The 23,687-nt window shown below is 41.2% G+C and overlaps 1 protein-coding gene across 5 annotated transcripts in view; it reads right to left on the bottom strand.

The window, feature by feature from the left end:
* The window catches only part of arvcfb (ARVCF delta catenin family member b), a 508,908-nt gene that overhangs the window by 317,148 nt on the left and 168,073 nt on the right, over window positions 1-23,687 (bottom strand). For 2 of the 5 annotated variants that reach the window (XM_063074131.1, XM_063074132.1), the window contains 2 exons: window positions 16,398-16,493; window positions 413-650 (listed from right to left, as the gene is read on the bottom strand). In XM_063074131.1, the coding sequence (XP_062930201.1) occupies window positions 413-622 (210 nt within the window). In that variant the 5' untranslated portion in view covers window positions 623-650; window positions 16,398-16,493. Of the gene's footprint in view, window positions 1-412; window positions 651-775; window positions 837-16,397; window positions 16,494-23,687 lie in introns of all 5 variants that reach the window. The other 3 variants (XM_063074134.1, XM_063074133.1, XM_063074130.1) reach the window with 2 other exon arrangements.

Raw genomic sequence — 23,687 nt, 5'->3', positions numbered from 1 at the left:
TTGTTAATTAATTACGCAATATTATCCCAATAATACTTTTTACAGGGACAATCAGCTTTTGATAGAATCAATAAATGTACTGCCACAATGCAATAATAAGTTTATACCTCAGTATTTGATTTGGAATTCTTGTCATCATAAACAGTCTTTAGGTCCAACAGTGAGTGCCAATGAAATACAAGCCAGTTGTATTATAACAATTTTTGTAGAAGATAACCATTTTTGACTCCAAACTCCATATTTAAGAATATAGAACATACAATTGTATCGCACAATACAGGCTCTGCAGCCGACCCTTTAACCTACTCCAAAAGTAATCTAACCCTTCCATTTTTCTTTTCTCCATATGCCTAACAGTCTCTTAAACAACAGTAAATAATTTCTGTCATATCAAGATTAAAGGCAAAGTTACCTGTAACACTAGATGCTGCCATGCAAAGGACTCACTGTTGCCAATGTGGGATATACTTGCTCTGTCTGAGGGAATATTGGCACGCTCAAGTTGCATGGATACATTACGACGCTCCTCTTCAAGCGCTCTGGTCAACTTCTCAAACCGGGCTTCCTGTTCTTTAACCGAAGCTAGAATGCTAGCAGCCGATCTTACATCGTAATCATCCATGATCTTGCCTGCTGACTGATCAGGCAACCTTTGGGTTAAGGGTTAGAGGTTAGTAGTTCAGTGGAAGTTAGACAATCAAAAAGGGAATGCTCATTCATGCTTAATAAATACAGTTCAGTTCAATAGCTTCTGAAGGTAAAGACCTGGAATCACCTGCTACAGTTGCAAGGAAGAATTGGAAAGCAGACCAACAGCCTCAAGCAGTATCAGGAAGCTGCAGAGAAAACCGAGGGAAGGAAAGAGAAAGAGGTTATAGCATGAAAACAGTTAATTATCAGGTAAGTAATTGAGGTTAGAATAATGCAAGTTCTATGCAGATGCAAAGCAAGAAGCAACTTTAAATGATTACGAACATGCGGGGGTAAAAAAGAGTGTAAATTTTTGAAGCCACTTATGAAATTACACAAAGGAAGCTCAGCTAGTTAATCTTAAACTACTCAACATTTATAACAAAATCCCTATATCTTGTTTAAAATGATAAGCATATATCAAGAATTTTTAAACACTTGGATGTTCATTACCAAGTAGAAAACGAAAGTTTACAAAATAACTGGCAAATCATTCAAAACTTATGACTGTGTGGCACTTTGGGCTACTGAAAACACCAAGTGTAGCAATACTAACTGCAGTTGAAGACCTGGAGGGGAGAAAAGTTGTTGAATCAAAGCCCCAAAACAATGCCAAACATTCAGATTGAAAGACATGTCAAAGATGATAAAATGCTCCAGTTTTGGTTTTCAGTGAACAGAGTCTTGAGCTTTTTTTTAAATGGGAAGAATTGGGTCAAAAAGCATATTATTCACTTAGAGCAATTTTTTTGATGAAATCAAGAGCATAAATCATTATAATAATAAGTGACAAGGCTGTAAGGGGATAGTGCTGAAGGAAGATTATTAACAATTAACAAAATATGCTTAAGGGAAAGGGAGATGTTGAAGAATGGAAAAGCAACAGAACAGGAATAACTATAGAGAACAAAATTTTTCAACAATTAACAATGACTAATTAATGACTGAGGGAAAGTGAAACAGTCATAAATATTTTGGAAAGAATGATGCCAACTTGACAATGCAACACAGCAATGGGGTCAACATTCAGTGAGGAATTTAATTTGTTGACTGACAAGCCAAGATAGGCTTCAGTAGAACTATTTTAGCCTTGGGCTTTCTAAACATCTTCCATTTAGTAGTCTTAGGAATAAGACTATAACAACACCCAAGATCATCAAATTGAAATGTAGAAAGCAATAGATCTATCATACCTTGACCAACACAACATCATTTAGCCAGCTGGTAAAGAGAAATTCCTCTAAAAGATTATCTTTCACTTACAATATATTCCATTTTCTTTACATTAGCCTTCATTCCTGTTGTAGTTGGAGAACATCAGGACCCCGTTTGACTCCAAACTTAACTGTTGAGAAAACATTAATCACCCATTTCTGGACAGTCCTGGTCTCTACTTGAGCATAAATGTTCCATTTGTTTCCCTCCCCCCTCCTCTCTGAATTCAAAGTGCCTTTGTCATCTCAGTTTTCTAGTTCCGTTAACCCAAAAACCTTCCAGGAGGACCACAACCTTGCCATGGTCAGGAGGCCTGGATGCCTCAGTGACCCAGCGAGCGATATCAGCTGGAGTCAAGGCCTCAAAGTTGCTGGTGAACGCAGCAGGCCAGGCAGCATCTCAAGGAAGAGGTACAGTCGACGTTTCAGGCCGAGACCCTTCACCAGGACTAACTGAAGGAAGAGTTAGTAAGAGATTTGTCCTGATGAAGGGTCTCGGCCTGAAACTTCGACTGTACCTCTTCCTAGAGATGCTGCCTGGCCTGCTGCGTTCACCAGCAACTTTGATGTGTGTTGCTTGAATTTCCAGCATCTGCAGAATTCCTGTTGTTTGGAGTCAAGGCCTTGTGTTTTAGCTCTTGGTAGGGTCACCAATGCCAAACAGGTCAAAGGGTAGGGTCCAGACCAAGGGTGTTTTACCAATCCTCCAGATTCGGGGTTCAGCTCAGGGCCAACAACCCTGACTGGTAAAATAAAATTGTTATGGAAACGGCAATGAAGAATCCTTCTACAGAATCAGAATTATTATCACCAGCATGTGTTGTGAAATGAGTGCAACAGGATTACTGAGTCTCCGCCCGGGACTTCCATGGCTGAAAGTAGTGAAAACCAAGAGGATGCTGTGACATGATGAAGGAAGCCCTGGACACCGCCAGAGATGGAGGACCTTTATTGCTGCCCTAAATCATAAGTAATCAAAAATACTTCTTTCTCCATCCGCCGAGCACCTCCAGTATTTGCAGTTTTTAATCGCAAGCTCTCTGGATTTGGGTGAACAGTGGCCCAGGACCACTGTGTGAATGAGATTGTGAACTTATGCAGCAAACCAACACGAGGGAATCTTCTGCATTGTGACAGACTCTCCTCTGGCACATAGACTGAAAAAAGATGTCTGACAGAAATGAAGAATCCTGATAAGATTTGCCATTGTCACCAAAAGCATGAGATGAATATTGGAAGAATGAGAAAAGATTGCAAGGAGCTACAAGACAGCTTTGTTATGATTGATAAAGAGGGTCATCAACAAAAGCAAACATTTTGGAATTAATTCCAAAGCTAGTTACTTTAACACAAAGCATGCCGCTTTGCATCAATATTGATAGAACATTATTGATTTCTTTAAACGTTTGGTAGTCAAGGCCTGAATCTTTCCTTCAACTACTGACAGGATTATTTATTTATTGATTTAATGATTGATTGAGATACAGCAAAGAATCGGCCCTTCCAGCCACGTCATCCAGCAATCCCTTGATTTAATCTGAGTCTAATCACAGGACAATTTACAATGACCAGTGAAGCTGCTGGCCAGTATGTCTTTGGATTGTGGGAGGAAATGGGAGCACCCACAGGAAACCCACACGGTCAAAGGGAGAACGTACAAACTCTGAGAGGCAACGGCGGGAATTAAATTCAAGCCACCTCTTCCGTAAAATGTTGTGCTGACCACTACAATACAGTGCTACCCATTATAGAATTCAGTGCAACCATTTTGTCTTGATTTGCACATACAAGCCTAAATTGGCTAAAAATAGGAAAAGCACGCTATTCCTACACAAATTCAGAAACAGACTACTCTGTCTGCCTCAGCAGAATGTTCCATTCCAAGACATAGCCTCTCCTGGAGAGTAAAGCCTTTATCAATACAATTTCTGAGAACCACAATTAGCCTTGGAACTACACCATCACCATCCTTCAATTCTAATTCTCATCTAGTTGTCATACAACACCCTCAAGTCCTTGATTGGAGTATTGCACAGACATAACAGAAGCATTTCTGCGCCGATTCAGTGAAGAACTTTAAAAACTCAGTTTCTATAAAGGAGAAGTACCACCAAGCGGAGCGATCATCGGAGTAGTCCAAGTCAGAGTAGTAAGGCTCAACAAGGCTTCAACGAGAACAGGTGGAGGCCACGTAAGTAGCTAAGTTCATTCCTTATTTTTTGTATTTTTTTCCTGAATTAACTCAAGAGAATAGTGGGCATGTTTGCAGAGCCAGTGTTCTGTTTTGGATGTCAGATGTGGGATTTCCAGGAGACTACCAACCTCCCCAAAGGCCACATCTACACCAGGTGCATCAAGATGCCACTCCTTAGAGACCGTGTTATGGAACTGGAGCTGCAGCTCGATGACCTTTGGCTTGTTAGGGAAAGTGAAGCAGTTATAGACAGGAGTTACAGGGAGGTAGTCACCCCAAGGCTACAAGAGACAAATAAAAGGATGACCGTTGAGAGGGGAAAGGGAGAATGTCAGATAGTGGAGAGCACACCTGTGGCCATCCCCCTCAACAATAAGTACTGTACTCCATTTGAGTACTGTTGTTGGGGCGGGTGGGAGAGAGAATGACCTACCTATGGGAAGCAACAGTGGCCGTGCCTCTGGCACTGAGCCTGGCCCTATGGTTTAGAAGGGCAGGAAACTGAAGAGGATGGCAGCAGTAATAGGGGATCTATTATCAAGGGAAGAGATAGGCGATTCTGTGGACACAAAAAAGAAACACTGATGGTAGTTTGCCTCACATATGCTAGGGTCTGTGATGTTTCTGAACACATAAACAATATTCTGAAAAGGGCTGGTACATATTGATACCAATGACATAGGTGGAAAAGGGGAGGAGGTCCTGAAAATGGGATACAAGGAGTTTGGAAGGAAGCTGAGATACAGGACAAAAAGGCAACTAAAAAAGCTCTAAGGGATAAGATGACATACAAGTGCAAACTCGACAGTAATATAAAGCAGGATACCAAAAGAATTTTCAGTTATGTAAAGAATAAAAGGGAGATATTAGACCACTGGAAAATGATGCTGGTGAGGTAGCAACAGTGGACACAGAAATGGCAGATTAAATTAATGAGTACTTTGCATCTGTCTTCACTGCGGAAGACACTAGCTGTATACCAGAGGTCCATGAGTGTCAGGGAGCAGAGTGAGTCATAAAAAAAGAAGTGCGAGGCAAACTTGAAAGGTCTTAAAGGTGGATAAGTGACCTGGACTAAACAGACTACATCCCAGAGTCCTGAAAGAGGTTGCTGAAGAGGTAACAGATGCATTGGACACGATTCTGGCATGGCCCCGGAGAGCTGGAAGATCGCAAATGTCACTCCACTCTTTAAGAAGGGAGTAAGGCAAAATAAAGGAAATTATAGGTCATTTTGCCTAACCTCAAGTCTGTGGCTATACCCAAAGTGGAAGTTGATAGATTCCTGATTGGTCAGGCCATCAAGGAATATGGTGAGAGGGTAGGCATATGGGGTTGAATAGGATCCGTGATCAACCATGATGAAATGGTAAAGTTGACTTGATGGGCTGAATGACCTGATTCTGCTCCTATGTCTTATGGTCCAAATCCTTCTGCAATCACCGCAATTGTTGAGATTTTTTATTAACAGTTTCTAGTACCATAAACTAAAGAAAGAGTTCACAGTTGTAGTTCAATTATTCAAGGAAAGATATAGTACTGGAGGAAGATCACAAGAGATTCACCAGGCTAATGCCTGGGATGAGAATGTTATCCTATAATGAACACCTAATTAATCTGGGTCAGTATCTTTTGCATTAAGAACGATGGGTGAAACATACAAGATACAAGAACCTTTTCTTTTTTTAAAAAAATGGATTCTTTTGGGTTTCTACGTTTTGTGGTTGCCAGGTAAGGAGACGAATCTCAAGGTTTTATAAAGTGCACATACTGTACTTTGATAATACATGTACTTTAAACTTTAATATGGGGAATGAGAGCATATACCACACGTTAAGATATTTCCATGAGTGGGAGAATCTTAAACAGGGTGACATAGCTACATGATGTGGTCAATTAATAATTTCTTCTTGCAGGGGTACTCAATCTCTGGAATCGTCTATCCCAGAGAGTTCTGGAAGCTAGATCACTAAAGGTATTTAAAGAGGAGATTTGGGAATTCAGGGTTAAGGGAAACTGGCACAAAAGAGAAGTTGTGGTCTGGGGCAGACCAACCATGATCACATTGACAAAGTAGTGATGTGGAGAGGACTTGACCTCATCAGGAACACATAAACAAGATGACAAATATCAATCAATTATCCTGTTCTCAAAGCATCCTCATTGAACAAGGTTGTTTCGGAAGCACAAAGTGCAAAGCCATGAATGTATAGGGGTATTTTGAAAAGTCTATCTGCCGTGTAAATTGTCTACAACTGAGGTGGCCACACAAAATTTATGTACTTAACTTCTCCTCAGGGATAAGGGGACTGTGTAAACTGATGCTGCAGGTGATGTTGACTGTCAGATTCAAAACATGTCACTTTCCCCAAGCAGTAAGGCTGATAAACACCGACCCCTCCACCCCACCCCCCCGGCCCCCACCATTACTCTCATTTCCTGTCAGTCACCTTATGGACAGACACTCCTGCCCCTAGTGTCACTTTATGGACATACAATCAATGTATATGTGCTATCTAGCGTATATTCTCATTCCTTTCTGTGCCTTGTGGCATATTGGGTTGCAACCTTGCCGTTTCTTTCGCATTTGTCTGTTTTCTCTTTACAAACTCAAGTTGCTAGCTCGACACTCAACCCAGAACAGGTGGAAAGCGTACAAAGAGTTGGCCAGATTTGAATCCGGGACCACTTGCCTCCAGGTCTGGAGCAGATGCCACTACACCACTGGCCGGCGTATTGTGTGTCTGTGTCTGTGTGTATCTGTACTGTACTCACATTGTTTTTAAATTATTGTGTTCTTTCTTATCGAGTTTTTTTTGTGCTGTATCAGATTCAGAGTGACAATTATTTCGTTCTCCTTTACACTCATTTACTGGAAATGACATCAAACAATCTTGAATCTTTAATCATGCTCTCTAAACTAAGTTTCACTATTTCACAAAATTCCTTTGCCAGTGAAATTAAAATTAAATCTATCTGAAAACATTTTCAAAAGGGTCATGCCAACTCGTGCTGAGGACAGAATTCATTGGGTTGCACATTTTGTAAAGTTGTATCATGGTACGAAGTGAGAAACCTAAAACATGTACATGCCTGACTTCATAAAACACTGTTCAACAAAAGCTCTATAAATCAGATGTCTAAACTGCTGGCAGATTCAGGAAATTGCCATCTCTTAAGTACTGACGCTAAAGTAAACCACTGCAGTTATCAAGCTGTTCAAATTTCATGACCAGCATATTATAGAACCAACAGAGCATCAACAAGAAATTCAAAGGTCTACCACAGAGCTGTTCTCCAAAACCACTCATATCTATTTCTCATTCTGGTAAATTTTCCCTTTCCACTCTGGCCTCTTAACTCCTCTCCTCACCCATCACCAACTCCTAGTGCCTCCCACCACTTCCCTTTCTCCCAAGGTCCATTATCTAATCAGACTCCTTCTCCACTTCTTTGCCTTTTCCACCCATCACCTCCCAGCTTCTTACTTCAGCCTCCTCCCCACCCATCTGGCTTCACCTATCATTTCCTGTCAGTCACCTTATGTACAGACACTCCTGCACTAATGTCACTTTATGGACATACAATCAATGTATATGTGCTACCTAGTTGTCCTCCTTCCCTTCCCTCACCTTTTATTTCTGGTATCTTAACATAAGAAAATAGGAGCAGGAGTAGGCCATCCAGCCCATCGAACCTGCACCGCCATTCAATAAGATCATGGCTGATCTGTCCGTAAACTCAGCTCCATCTACCTGCCTTTTCTCCATAACCCTCAATTCCCTTACTATGTAAAAACCTATCTAACTGTTTCTTAAATATATTCAGTGAAGAAGCTTCAACTGCTTCCCTGGGCAGAGAATTCCACAGATTCACCACTCTCTGGGGGCAAAAAAAAAGTTTCTTCTCATCTCCGTCTTAAATCTTCTCCCCCGAATCTTGAGGCAATGTCCCCTGGTTCTAGTCTCACATACCAATGGAAACAACTTTCCTACTTCTATTTTATCTATCCTTTTCAAAATCTTGAATGCTTCTATAAGATCCCCTTTCATTCTTCTGAACTCCAGAGTACAGTCCCCGGCGACTCAATCTCTCCTCCTAGGTTAACCCCTTCATCCCTGGATCAAACTGATGAACCTCCTTTGCACTACTTCCAAAGCCAGTATATCCTTCCTCAAGTATGGAGACCAGAACTGCACACAGTATTCCAGGTGTGGCCTCACCAGTACCCTGTATAGTTGCAGCATGACTTCCCTGCTCTTGAATTCCTCTAGCAATGAAGGCCAACATTCCGTTTGCCTTCTTAATAACCTGTCGTACCGGCAAGCCAACTTTTTGCGATTCATGCACAAGCACTCCCAAGTCCCTCTGCACAACAGCATGCTGCAATCTTTCACCATTTAAATAATAATCTGCTCTTCTATTATTCCTTCCAAAGTGGATGATCTCGCATTTACCAACATTATATTCCATCTGCCAGACCTCGGCCCACTCACGTAACCTATCTATATCCCTCTGTACAAACTCCCCACATCCTCTGTACAATTTGCTTTTCCACTCAGTTTAGTGTCATCAGCAAATTTCGCTATGCTACGCTCAATCCCCTCTTCCAAATCATCAATGTAAATGGTAAACAGCTGCGGGCCCAGCACCAACCCCTGCAACACCCCACTCACCACAAACTGCCAACCAGAGAAACACCCATTTATACCAACTCTCTGCCTTCTATCGGTTAAACCAACCCACTATCTATGCTAATTCACTTCCTCCAACTCCATGCATCCGAATCTTATTTCTAAGTCTCTTGTGTGGCACCTTACCGAATCCCACCTGGAAATCCAAGTACACGACATCCACCTGTTCCCCTCTATCCACTGCACTCGTTATGTCCTCAAAGAACTTCAGTAAGTTTATCAAACAGGACCTGCCCTTTTTGAATCCATGCTGCGTCTGTCTAATGGAACCACTCCTTTCTTAATGCTTCGCTATTTCTTCTTTAATGATAGTCTCAAGCATTTTCCCGACTACAGATGTTAAGCTAACTGGACTATAGTTGCCCGTCTTTTGCCTACATCCTTTTTTAAAAAGTGGTGCGACATTTGCTGTGTTCCAATTCGCCAGGACCTGTCCAGAGTCTAGAGAGCTTTGATAAATGATTACCAAGGCATCTACTATAACCTCCAATTCCTTTAGCACCCTGGGATGCATCCCATCAGGACCAGGGGACTTATCTACCTTAGCTTCCCTTGTCCTTTCATAGTCATAGTCATACTTTATTGATCCTGGGGGAAATTGGTTTTCGTTACAGTTGCACCATAAATAATAAATAGTAATAGAACCATAAATAGTTAAATAGTAATACGTAAATTATGCCAGTAAGTTATGAAATAAATCCCGTGCCCACCCAGTACATTATGTAGTGGATGGGAGACATTGACCAAGATGGCATGCAACTTAAGACAGCATCCTCTTTTCAGACACCACCGTGAGAGAGTCCAGTTCCACCCCCACAACATCACTGGCCTTACGAATGAGTTTGCTGATTCTGTTGGTGTCTGCTACCCTCAGACTGCTGCCCCAGCACACAACAGCAAACATGATCGCATTGGCCACCACAGACTCGTAGAACATCCTCAGCATCGTCCGGCAGATGTTAAAGGACCTCAGTCTCCTCAGGAAATAGAGACGGTTCTGACCCTTCTTGTAGACAGCCTCAGTGTTCTTAGACCAGTCCAGTTTATTGTCAATTCATGTTCTGATCAAGGACCTTGACCCAAAATATCAACTGTTGATTCATTTATAGAATTTACTGTCTGACGTGTTGAGTTCCTCCAGCATTTCGCACTGCTCATTCTTAGCTGCCCTGTTACAATGACTTCTACATTTTACTTATACCTTTTCCACAATTGAAAAGCTCTTCTATCCCATTCATCCTGACACTTAACATGCGCTCCAGATGAAAGAAAAATGAAAAGAACAAAAAAGAGTTTACTGAGTTGAAACACAATGCTTCCTTCAGTTAGTCCTGACGAAGGGTCTCGGCCTGAAACGTCAACTGCACCTCTTCCTAGAGATGCCGCCTGGCCTGCTGCGTTCACCAGCAACTTTTATGTGTGCTGCCTGAATTTCCAGCATCTGCAGAATTCCTGTTGTTTACTGAGTTGAAAAATGGCTACAAACATCAGAACACCACGTCATAACATGAGATAGCTAAATCAACCAAAATACTTAAATCAATGTATCAAGTACAGAAGATGGGATATTATGTTGAAGTTGTACAAGACATTGATAAGGTCTATTTCGAGCACATTGTGCAGTTTTGGTTACCTACCTACAGGAGAGATGTAAATAAGGCTGAAAAATTACAGAGAAAATTTACAAAGATGTTGCTGGGTCTGGAGGACCTGAGTTAAAAGGAAATATTGAATAGATTAGGACTTTATTCTTTGGAATGTAGAAGATTGAGGGGAGATTTGATAGAGGTATACAAAATGATGAGGGGTATAGACAGGGTAAATGCAAGCATGTTTTTTTCCACTGAGGTTAGGTGTGACTACAATCAGAGGTCATCGGTTAACGGTGAAAGGTGAAAAGTTTAAGGGGAACATGAGGGAAAACTTCTTCACTGATAGGTTGTGAGAGTGTGGAACAAGCTGCCGGCACAAGTGGTTTCTGTGCTGTACTTCACTATGAATCTATAAGCAGTGCAACACAGAATTCAAATTGCTCCCAAGAGTCAAATGACTAGTAATTCATAATTGTGATGCAGCCCACTATGCCAAAGGTAAATAAGAAACTTTCCATCACCATCTTAAAAACAAAAAAACACAAAGCACGTGTAATGAGGTATGGCACCTATGCACTGAAATTTATTAAATCTGGTGACAAAAGTAGGTTTTAAGATAGGGAGAAGCATGATGAAGATTTTTGTATGAGGTTCTGAAGCTTGGACAACTGAGCAGACATACACTATTTGCAGACTGACTAAACAGAAAGTAGAGAGTACAAATATCAGAAATGCAGGGTTACAGTTAAGCAAATGGTCGAAGTCCTTGTGGAACACAAAACAAGACAGGAATTCGAACACAGGAAATGCAAGACCAATGCCAACCAGAACAAGGGTGAAGAATGATTGGGATACGCTGAGTTTTCCCCACCAGGCCAGTAATCTGTTGAACTCATCCCCCAAATCTAGCTGCATTTATTGAAAAACAAAGGTAACGGCATCAAGTCCCAATGCTCCCCCCACTCAAATTTAAGATATACTCTAAAATAGCTTTATATACACTCAGATTACTGCTCTAAATCTTACCTAAAGCAATAATTTAGCACTTTTCCCATTCTCTCAACTGCTCTTTCACAAACGCACGTGAAGAACTAGGTTCTTTGCTCCAATTGTTTGCTAAGCCACAATATCTTAAACATTGTACATCATCTAGGACACGCTTCAGATAAAAACAACTGTTCTTTTCTGATTGGTCATCAAATGTCATATTAAAACATGGTGCTAACAATCACATATGCTGTGTAAGACATTGGTGAGGCCCAGCAACCCCATGCAGAGAAGTGAGGGGCCATGTACGAAGTGCATCCAAGTGAAGCCTGGATAAGTACATGGATGGGTGGGGTGTCGAGGACTATGGTCCAGGTGTGGGTCAAAGGGACTAAGCAGCTCGGCATGGATTAGATGGATCAAAGTGACTGCTTCTGTATTCTCTGACTCTAAATCCTCAACTCAGTGTCAACTGCTGAACTTGGTCGAGTCCAAAAGCAGAGCCGGAGATCAAACGTGGTGCCATCAAATCAGTGTAATTCGTAATTCACATCTGCAAGGGACAAGCACTCACATCAGTAACAATTTATCACATGCACCACAGCAAACCAGTCTTTCCCAATGGTACCATTGATGGCATCTAGCTCAATAGCTCTGCCATGTGGCCAAGTCTTCGGTGCCATTGCTTGGTATAGCGACTAAAAATGAAACTCACAGATCAGGACCGATTTCAAGTTATATTAGGAAGTGACAGGCTGAGCAATACTACTGGGCTTAAACAGTATAAATAGTATTAAACAGTATTTATATCTTAAACAAAGATGATTATATGTGTTTGGCACCCAGTAACTTTTTCTGAAAATAAGCAAGCTTAAATGTAGAGCTAGACAAGTAGTCTGGACAACTTGTCAAAACTAACACAAGAATGAGCAATGAGGTACTCTTGCATACACCCATGCGATTGTTGTTGTTCCTCTCTGCACCTCGTGGTGCATCGGGCTGCAATGTTGCCATTTCTTTAGCATTTATCTGGGTTTTTTTAGGCTGAATTGCTAGCTCGAAGCTCGACCCAGCACTGATGAAAAATGTTGAAGGAGCCAGCTGGATTCGAACCTGGGACCACTCATCTTGAAATCTGGTGCAGATATCACTACACTACCGGCTGGTTACCCATGAGATTACATCCCTGTAAACAAAAACCTATTCAGGGACCCAAGAAGTGGCAGATAATGAAAAGAAAAGGATTTTCTTTTACTGAATTGCATAATATTTGGAGAAGAAACAGAAAATAATTAGATTCTCCTTGAATCATCCTTCATGATTAATGTAAGTGTATAAAACTACTGCAGATTTGAATCAAACGTGCTACATTCAACAGAACAAAAAGCAATGCCACATATTGACGATGATGGCGCAAACAGAATCCTCGTCTTCATGCACACACAATAAGCATTAAGATGCATCTGTTCCGGTGTCACTCACCTTCATATTCAAGACACGAGGTGAATTTCAATGCTTCATGAGACAAATGACTAATTGCGAAAAGATTACTGCAGGCATCCAACCCAGCTCAACTAAAATATCAACCGTAACAGCACTAATTCACTGAGATCTTATAGGCACAGACTAAAACCTTTCAACTTAAAATCTACTTTCCATGTAGCAAATGCAACCTGATTTCCCATCCATCACAAATGGGAAAGTATGCAATGATTGAAACCAAACACTTAGTACTCGTGTCGCATCCTGCATTGGAAAAGAACTGCTGATTTAAAATGAGAGACTGAGCTATTATTTAAACTCTAATATACAGAAAAACACAAGTATGTTCAAGTATGTCTCAAATAAGTAAACATGTTCCAACAAAGGACTGCGAGAACGACAGAGGATTATAGGGGTTTCCCTGCCATCCATTGAGGACATTTATCAAGAGTTGTACATTCGCAGGGCCCTTCGTATTATCATGGATCCCATCCATCTTGCATTCTCTTTGATTTTCTACCATCAGGCAGGAGACTCCAATGCGCACAGACAAGAACAATCAGGATGAGAAACAGTTTCTTCCCTCAGCTCGTTAGACTTCTGAACTCCCTGCCGCATCTCATTCGTAATGTCACCAGTTAATTTATTCTGTATTCCACAACATTTAATTTATGCACTTTAATTTATTTATGCATATTTCACTTGTAGATTTAATTCTTACTTTAAGTTATGTGTACTACTGTGCTTTACACCTTGGTAAGGAGAAAAGTTGTTTCATTTGATGGTATACATGTATATAGTTAAATGATGTTAAACTTGACTTTTACCAAAGACTAGTTTTATTGAACAGGATGTTGCATTGCTCTCAAACAGGGATTCCCAGCCTGGGGTCCATGGACCCCTCGGTTAATCGTAACAGTCCATGTCATAATAAAGGGTGGGATCCCCTGCTTTTAAATAAAGAACTTTCCTTCTTAGTTTCAATATTTGTGGTGTTCAGCTCAAGCTACATTAGAATTCACTTATCCAAACTCCCATAACGAATTAAAACCCATGAAGATCACCTATCAATCCTTTCACTCTTCCTTCCAGCTTGGTTGCCAAAATGATTTGCCCCCTTTCAGACATTGTTGAAGAGACATCGTTAATCACCCCGTGATAGCTAAACAGCAAAGCAGCATAGTCAACGTTCTAAATATGTTAAGCTACATTGAAGTGGGATGTAGAGCGAGCTTAATAATAAAAAGCTAATGAAAGATGAATCAAGTACTATGACCAGCAGTAACATATTTTATTGAGTTCAAATAGTTATTTGTACTCGTTTGCCAATCTTCAAAATATTGGAAAATGGATCTGTGGCTTTCATTGCTTAAGTCTGGACTTTATTATTGCATGGCTGTATCTTACTGATATTTCTATGTTCTTGCCATCTTGTATGAGCTATGTGTGCTTTGTGCTGTGTGTGACTGTTGGTTCTGTGTTTTGCACCTTGACCCTGGATACCTGTTGTACTTTTCTGTGCCAAGAACTTAAGACTATAATTTTATCTTCCTTCAATGGATTCACTTATCAAAAGGTACATGTAACTTCACACAGACTTTAAGATTTCATGACATAAACTGAACTTGCCAATTGAGCAGCAAGACTATTTCCAAAGGGAAAAAAAAGGAGCTAATTGCTTTTTTGTCAATGCTGCATCAGGAAGTAGGTACAGGAGCTTAGGACTCAAACCACTAGGTTCAGGAACAGTTATTATCCTTCACATATCAGACTCCTGAAACAAAGGCGATGACTTCACTCAACTTCACTCGCCCCATCATTGAAATGTTCCCAGAAGCAATGGACTCACTTTCAAGGACTCTTCATCTCATGTTCTCAAATTTATTGCTTATTTATTATTATTATTTCTTTCCTTTTGTACTTGCAGATGTTGTCTTGTGCACTGGTTGAACACCCAAGTTGGTGCATTTTTCTTTGATTCTATTGTGGATATTATTCCATTATGTATTTATGAGTATGTCCATAAGAAAATAAATCTCAGGGCTGTATATGATGACATTTATGTACTTGATAATTTACTTTGAACATTAGTATTTAAATTTGCTCTCCATTAAGAGAAGATAAAATCATGGAACAGTTTCAATCCAACTCTTGTGAGCAACAGCCCTGAATTCAGTTAATCACCAAGTCCATGACTAATGAAGGAAATACAGAAATGTCACACTAATGGAACTCTTCAGAAACCATGGGGAAATATACATCACTGGTACAACAGAAACAGTATTAACCTTAAACAAGACCTTTTTCCAAGCTTATCACCACAATGCCCAAAACTCTTCACTCAATCCTGAACATAACTAAACTCTATCCTTGCATAAGAACAATTTAGTTTTAATATTAATGAATTAACATATATTACTAGAATAGTTTTTATGACTTCACCATCCTAACCACCTGATAATAACCTCATTTTATTTACACTAATTTGTTATTAATATCACTGGCTACTGTCAGAAGATGATCCCTGTACTGTAACTATCCCTTCCCCCCACCCCACCCGTCTTTTCATGGAGATTGAGAGCCTGTCGGTTCTCAAGACGGTGGGGGGGTGGTGTAGAGAATGCTTGCAAAACCAACACGGAAGGTTGTAAAATCGAAACAGTGAGTTGCTTGTCTGCACTCTCATTGTCGCAGGAGAAAGCGACCCCTCTCTCCCTCGTTAGAGAGAGCCTGTCTGGGATACCCAAGTGCTGGGTTATGGACTTTTTGGTGGACTCTGGATCAAGGTCTCTTTAGGGGATTTTGCTGTTGCTTGCAGTGGGGGAGAGGGGAGGTGCTTCTACTAGCACCAGTGGGAGAGGGAGGGCTGACACTTCTGCTGCTGCTGTGTGAAGGGGGGGCTTCACAGGTTTGATGTTTCTGTCATTCATTCTATGGGTTTATTTATTTTGTGAAGTATCAATTTCAGGTTGTTATACTGTATACATTCACTGCTATTAAAATGAACCATTGAATTTTGTAATTTATAATAATTTTACATCTTTGCAGTGTACTGTTGCCACATAACAAATTTCATGTCAGTGAAATGTCAGTGACAAATCTAGTTCCAATCACAAAAAGTGTAGAATGATCAACATTAAGTGTGGGAATGAAAACAATGTTAATAATTTATTAAGATTAGCAACTAAAATTCAGTTTTTAATGCAACATTCCAAGCAACCTGCAACAAGAGAAAACAAAGCATCTTTACATTTAAAAATATACAACAGAATCAAAATAGTTGATTCGTGTGCAAGGGAAATAGTTAAATTCCAATAGCATACGGTCTCACTTAGAGGATGTTCAACAGTATTTTATAGGTGGAGAACCATCTGTCCTACATTCGTGAACCATTCTTCGTTTCCCTTAACTTGATCATCCTTTAAAGTTTGTGGATTCAGTTATTAAACATGAAGTGGAAATGATCTGCTGCAAGAATGTGAAGATATGAAGTGCCTCCAAGGGCTATAGCCTGCATTCTGCAGATAAAAATATTAATGCTTACCTTGTGCCACTTGTTCTAGAGGAAAAATTACTTCTGTAAGAAGTAGAACATTTGCTCCAGGACTGGTCAAAACAGACTTTTAGCAAACTTTTTGCTCTGGGGAAGGGGGAAGGGGGGAGAAAAGAGAAACAAAGGAAACACATTAGAGCCCAATATCTATTTCCTTTTGGGAAGAAAAACCACCAAAATAAACACTGACCTTTAAACAGCAGTTAGCCCATTAAGACATAGGAGCACAATTAGGCCATTCAGCCCATCGAGTGTGCTCCGCCATCTCATCATGACTGATTTATTATCCCTTTCAACACTATTCTCCTGCCTTCTCCCCATGGTCCTTGATAACCTTACTAATCAAGAATCTATGAACCACCACTTTAAATATACCAAATGACTTGGCCTCCACAACCATCTGTGGCAATGAATTCCACAGATTCACCACTCTCTGGCTAAAGAAAATCTTCATCTGTCTTCTAAAGGGGCGCCCTTGTACTCTAAAGCCCCTCTGGTCCTAGACTCCGCTACTATAGGAAACCACGTCTACGTGCCCACTACCTAGGCCTTACAGTTGAACCTGTTCGGTTTTTCTTCCATTTGTCCTTCACAAAAAAATCTGCTTTCATGTGCAAGCATGCAAAATTTATGCCCAGCCCAATATTCCAGGTGCTGAACTCCAATTCAAGCAAATTGGGCGCAGAACACAATCGACCATGCACTGATTCTCCATTGCAAAGTCAATATTTAAAAAGAAACTTTAAAAAAATATATATATATATATATGAAATAGTGTTCGTGATATCAATGCCCATTCAGAAATCTAATGACAGAGGGGAAGAAACTGTTCCTGAATCATTGAGTGTGTATCTTCAGGCTCCTGTGCCTCCTCCCTGATGGTAACAGTAGGGGCGCATGTCCTAGGTGATGGGGGTCCGTAATAATGGAGGCTGGCTTTTTGAGGACCCTTGAAGATGTCCTAGATACTGGGGAGGCTGGTGCCCATGATGGAGCTGACCAAGTTCATAACTTTCTGCAGTTTATTTTGATCCTTTGCAGTACACCCACCCCTATATCAGAGGGCGATGCTGCCAGTTAGAATGCTCTCCACGGTAGATCTACAGAAGTTTGCAAGTGTCTTTGGTGACATACCAAATCTCTTCAAGCTCCCAATGAAATATAGTCACTGTCAGGCCTTTGTATCTACATCGATATGTTGGGCCCAGGATAGATCCTCAGAGATATTTGACGCTGAGGAACTTGAAATTGATCACTGTTTCCACTTCTAATCCCTCCATGAGGACTGGTGAAAAAAGATTAAAGCACAAGGACAATATTCTGTTCAATAAACTTGTGTCCAAGGTGAACCTTGAAACAGTTGAATTGAACACTGCCCTCATCCAGAACAAGTAACATAATTGCTTTCTGGATGACTATATTTCCATGACAACTTAATCACAGTACAGTGAAAGGTAATGCAGTTTCAATGTTAACAGACGGTACAGAACACCAAATCCAGCAGTGGTTAACTTATACCATTAGGCTTCAGTCTACATCAGCAGGGACACCTTATGTCGTATTGCCACAGTATAGTTCTCATAGTAAAACAAAAGCAAGATCTCAGTTGCAAATGAAATTAAAAGAGTTCAGCCCTCTTATAAATAGTGAATTTCTCAGTTATGAGCAACTTATCTGTAACATTGCTGACCATGGAACAGAAATTGCTCTCGGCAATTTGGTTCCAGACCATAAAACAATGTCCACACATGACCATAAAACATACTGCTCCTTGAAAACAACAGCTGCCTCTTTCACCAATGGAGTGCCAGTGAGATTTGGTCTCGAAAAGAACAAAATTGAGTTGAAACCAAATGAATATTGAAAGGCCTAGATAGAGTAAACGTGGAGAGGATATTTCCTATACTGGGGGAGTCTAGGACCAGAGGACACAGCCTGAGATTAGAAAGGTATTAAGAACAGAGGTGAGTTGGAGTTTCTTTATCCAGAGGGTGATGAATCTGTGGAATTCATTGCCACAGACGGCTGCAAGGGCAAGTCATTGGATATGTTGATAGGTTCTTGATTTGATCAGGGTGTCAAAGGTTGTTTTCTGTGCAGCTTAGTTAGCCTACAAACCAATGGTCATCATCATCACCACATACCATGTCTGCCATGTCATATGACACAGATGATCACGGTTTGCCATTGCCTTCTTCTGGGCAGTGTCTTTACAACACGGGTGACCTTAGCCATTATCAATACTCTTCAGAGATTGTCTGCCCAGTGTCAGTGGTCGCATAACCAGGACCTGTGATCTGCACCAGCTGCTCAAACGACCGTCACCACCTGCTCCCAAGGCTTCACGTGACTGATTGGGGGGGGGGGAGGGGTGCCTAATTAAGTAGTACACCAAGGGTGACCTACAACTAGTAGCAACTTACAACCTCATTTCATGGAGACACATCTCCCTCCCATTGTCCAAAAGCTTAAAGTCTGAACACTATTTGGCAAACTAAGATAACCAACACCCATTGTTCCTTTCTCATTCCCAGGCAACCCAAGTTCTTCTCCAACCCTTCCCATACCCTTCTGACCAAGGGTCTCATTATCCTCTTGCTCGTGGATCCACCTGACCATCAACTCTCATATCTGATTCCACCCATCAACCTCAACCCTAACAACCCTTTTCCATCCACCTACTAAATGCTGTCTCATCCTTCCTCTCCCAGTTTCATCCATAGAATAGCAAATGCTTGCAAGAATTTCACAAATATTTTTTGACAAGACTTGCTTCAGTGAGTCAAGTGGCCATTTTATGACCAAAGAGTAGGAGACAATTGAATGCATTGAAATGAAATTTTATCACTGACCAATTGTAGTGCTTCATAAACAAAACCAAACATAAGTTTAAGGTACAAAAAAAAAAGAAATGGCTGCAGAGCATTAAACTACATGCAGTTTAGCAGGATGACTCATGTCATTAACTTTTCAAAAATCTTTACCTTCATTGTGCCCTCTCTCAAAAATGATAGTATGCAACTTGACAAAGCATACATCATTCCTTAGCTAAGTCTTTACCTTAAACACAAGAGATTCTGCAGGTTTAACATGCACAAAGTGCTGGAGATCAGCAGGTCAAGCAACATCTACAGAAGGGAATAACAAGTTGATGCTTCAAGCCAAGATCCTTCATCAGGACAGCAAAGGAAGCCAGGATAAGAAGGTTGGGGAGGGGAGGGAGGAGAAAGAGTGAGAAAGAGGGGAACGAGTACAAGCAGGGAGGTGATTGGTGAAATGAGGTGAAAGAGAAGGTGTATAGGTCAAGTGGAGGAAATTAAGAAGCTAGGTGGAGGCAAAAGGCTGAAGGAGGAACCTGACAGGAGAGTGAACGATGCGAGAAAGGGAAAGAGGAGGGGCACCAGAGAAAGGTGACAGGCATGTGAGAAGAGAAGGGTTAAGAAGGGAGCCAGAATGGGAAATGGAAAAAAGAGAGAGAATGAGGATGGGGGGTGGGGGGGGGATTACCAGAAGTCAGAGAAATAGATACTGATGCCATCAGCTTGAAGGCTCCCAGCTGGAACATGAGGCATTGCTCCTTCAACCAGAGTGAGGCCTCATTGTGTCTAGAGAGGAGCCTTCATCTTACTTGCTTCCATTCCACTTCAGAAGAATGGCTCATGCCTCCTTTTTTGTTGTAAACTAAAACCCATTACTTGACAATTAAAAACAGTTTATCTTAACCTGATAAAAAATATATAAATCTGAATTTCTTTTGCACCTCTCATTCCCTCAGAAAAACCCACTCTTCATTTAGAAAATTTTAAAATAAGACCAAAAGACACTGGAACAGAATCAGGCCAAGTGGCCCATCGAGCCTGCTCCGCTATTCCATTATGACTGATTTATTATCCCTCTCGACATTATTCTCTTGCTTTCTTCCCATAATCCTTAATACCCTTACCAACCAAGAACCTGTCAACCTCTACTTTAAATATACCCAATGACTTTGGCTCCACAGCCATCTGTGGCAATGAACTCCACAGATTCACCACCCTCTGGCTAAAGAAATTCCTCCCAGTCTCTGTTCTAAAGGAATGTTCCTGTATTCTGAGCCGGTACCACCTGGTCCCAGACTCCCCCACTTAGAAACCATCCTCCCCATGTCCACTCTGGTCCCAAACTCCCCCAACTATAGAAATCACCTTCACCACATTCACTCAATTTTGGCCTTTCAATATTCGGTAGGTTTCAAACTCCAGCAACTACAGATCCGGACCCTGTAACATTTCTCAAAATGCTCTTAATGTTCTAGTACAGAAAACATCATTGCAATCTTGCCTTTAAAGCAGAAGTTCCCAACCTGAAGTCTATGGACCCCTTGCTTAATGGTATTGGTCCAAGGCATAAAAAATGTTGGGAAATCCATGCTTTAAAAGTGATTTTTTTTTTACTAAGAACAAAATATTTCTAAGACACTGAACAGAATTGTACTGCTCATTTGAATAGCCATTATGGAACAGAACATATTTTTTAATGTAGTGATTAACCTCCATCTAATATTTCATTTAGAAGATGAAAAATTCAGCACCCCCTCGGGTTTCAATACGGCAATCCCTGGAGTGGGCTACCCACCTCAATATTTCCTCACAGCCAAGAAAGTAACCATGGACTGACATCAATTGTTAAACAGTTTTTAATATTGCACCAATCAGGATTTGTAACAAGTTTGCTGGAAATATTTATATTAATCTGAATCTCTCTATAACAAGATAACTACAGATTTTGGAAGCACTGGGTTTTCAAATGATCAAATGGGAAAAAAAATGTACTTCAGGTTCTTACTAAGCTCCAGATTTTACTCTAAAACGTGTCACATTCCAGATGCACTTGAAAATGCAAATTATACCGCAAGCCACACTACAATCCGCTGAAGAGATGTAGTTCAAATCTTCAAAGCAAATATATGTTAATCTTCTAAACGTACTTAGTTCAAGCTCTGCTGCTCATTTTAAAGATTCTAAGAACTTATGAAATAGAAGCAGGAGACTGACAGTCAGTGACACATGCCTGCTTCACCATTCTGTAAGATTATGGCTGACCTTTTGAGTTGACAAGGCAGAGCTAAATAGTTATGGCGCCCAACAGCGACTCCTTTGCTTGCATCTTCGAAAACAGTTCTATTTCCATCTTTAAAATCTCTATTTTTCCCTTTCAGGGTTCTTTTGAAGACCCTGACCTGGAGTTACACGCTGACTACGGTTCTTTGCGGGAATGGGACACGCTCTCAGTGTTCCACAATTGGCCACTATTCGACATGCCAAAGGCTTGACTTAAGATTTCGGCTCTGATTCAGAAGCCTGGGATCTCGAAAAACTGGAGACAGGTGGATCAAGAAATGGTGTCACCACAGGAGACCCATGTGTTGTTGGGTGAGTCGGAACATCCACGGACACGCAACACAGAGCGTCATTCCACTGAGATGCAATACAGAGCGTCACAGGAAGTCATTCTTGCCTGTGTCCATCAAACTTCACAACTCCTCCCTTGGAAGGTCAGACACTCTGAGTCAATAGGCTGGTCCTGGACTTATTTCCTGGCATAATTTACATATTACTATTTAACTATTTATGGTTTTATTACTATTTATTATTTATGGTGCAACTGTAACGAAAACCAATTTCCCCCGGGATCAATAAAGTATGACTGTGACTATGTGCCTGGGAACCTGGGATCCTAGCGATGTTCAGACACAGAGCTCCAAAAAAGCGTCGTAACGGACTTTTAACATTGTAAACTAGTGAGTTGTTTGTTATGTTTCCCTGCTCGTTGGAAAATGGAGTCACCTCTTTCTTCCTTATCAGGACAGAGAGAGCCTGCAGCATGTCGAACTATCGGGTGAACAATGTAGTCTTTGGGGTAACCGCAAGTCTATGTCTTTGCTATTGCTTTGCTCACACTTGAGTGCTGGTAGCGGGTGCACTTTATTTTTGCTGGTGGGGGGGGAGGGGATTGTTGCTTGTTGCCACTTATGTGAGGGAGGGAGGGGAACTTGTGGGGGGAGGGACTTTGAGGTTCTAACATTCAACTGTCGTTCATTCTTGGGGCACTTTTCTGTTTTTGTGGATGGTTGCAAAGAAAAAGTATTTCCTGCTATCCAACTCTGCCAAAATCTGCAGCTTATCTTCTGCCAGGACACGAGTGTGTGTGGGAAGCACCAACTGCAGCCTGGGCATCACATCCTCCAGGGAAGCACAATGGTTTTGATGCTCTCTCCTGATAGCTGCAAACAGTCAGCTTGAGGCCTAGATCCCACACATATAAGATAGCAGACACATATACTATCAGTAAAATACAATCATGCAAAATATATGTATATAGTGCAGCCACGGGTGCCACCACTACCACCACACATACATGTCCAACCTGCAATAAAGCTTGTGAGTCCAGGATATAACTCTATAGTCAAAGATCTCACCATTAAAAGGGTGGACGGCGTCATTGGATTTCCATGGACAACCGAGGGGAGGAGAAAGGGGAGGGGGGCAGGGGAGAGGAGGAGAACGTGTACGTATGAGAACAGCAGCAATTCCAGTCTGAATGCGGCACCATGCAAACCCCAGCCCCCCCCCCCACAGGCAACACCACAGCTTGAGCCCGAGTCCAACTGAAATGTAACAAAACCATTGATGAAGGTAGAGCAGTGGATGCAGTGTATATGGATTTCAGCAAGGCATTTGATAAGGTTCCCCAAGCAAAGCTCATTCAGAAAGTAAGGAGGCATGGGATCCAAGGAGATCTTGCTTTGTGGATCGGATCCAGAATTGGCTTGCCCACAGAAGGCAAAGGGTGGTTGCAGATGGTTCGTATCCTGCATGGAGGTCAGCGGTGTTCCACAGGGATCTGTTCTGTGACACCTGCTACAGCCATATAAGACCTTGATCAGATCCCACTTGGGAGTACCTTGTTCAGTTCTGGTCACCTCACTACAGGAAGGATGTGGATATTATAGAAAGATTGCAGAGGAGATTTACAAGAATGTTGCCTAATAAAAAAAAATCTGGGCCCCTAGTAACACCAATTTCCAACTCTCTCAATTAAATACTCCACTATTTTTTTTTCTACAAATGGATAACCTTGTTTCATTTGCCATGTTCTTACACAGTTAGCCTACCTACTTTCTCCTGAAGCTTCTTAATATCCTTTACACAAGCTAAATTGCTGCCTCGCTTCAAATCCAAGTTTGACACTGCTATCATCTTTAGTCCTCTAATCCAAACCATTGATGCAAACTGAATGGCT

This window comes from Mobula hypostoma, chromosome 21 (genome assembly GCF_963921235.1).
Source record: "Mobula hypostoma chromosome 21, sMobHyp1.1, whole genome shotgun sequence".
Lineage (NCBI taxonomy): Eukaryota > Metazoa > Chordata > Chondrichthyes > Myliobatiformes > Myliobatidae > Mobula > Mobula hypostoma.
Note: the sequence above shows the minus strand (reverse complement) of the source record. Positions and strands in the feature narration are given on the sequence as shown.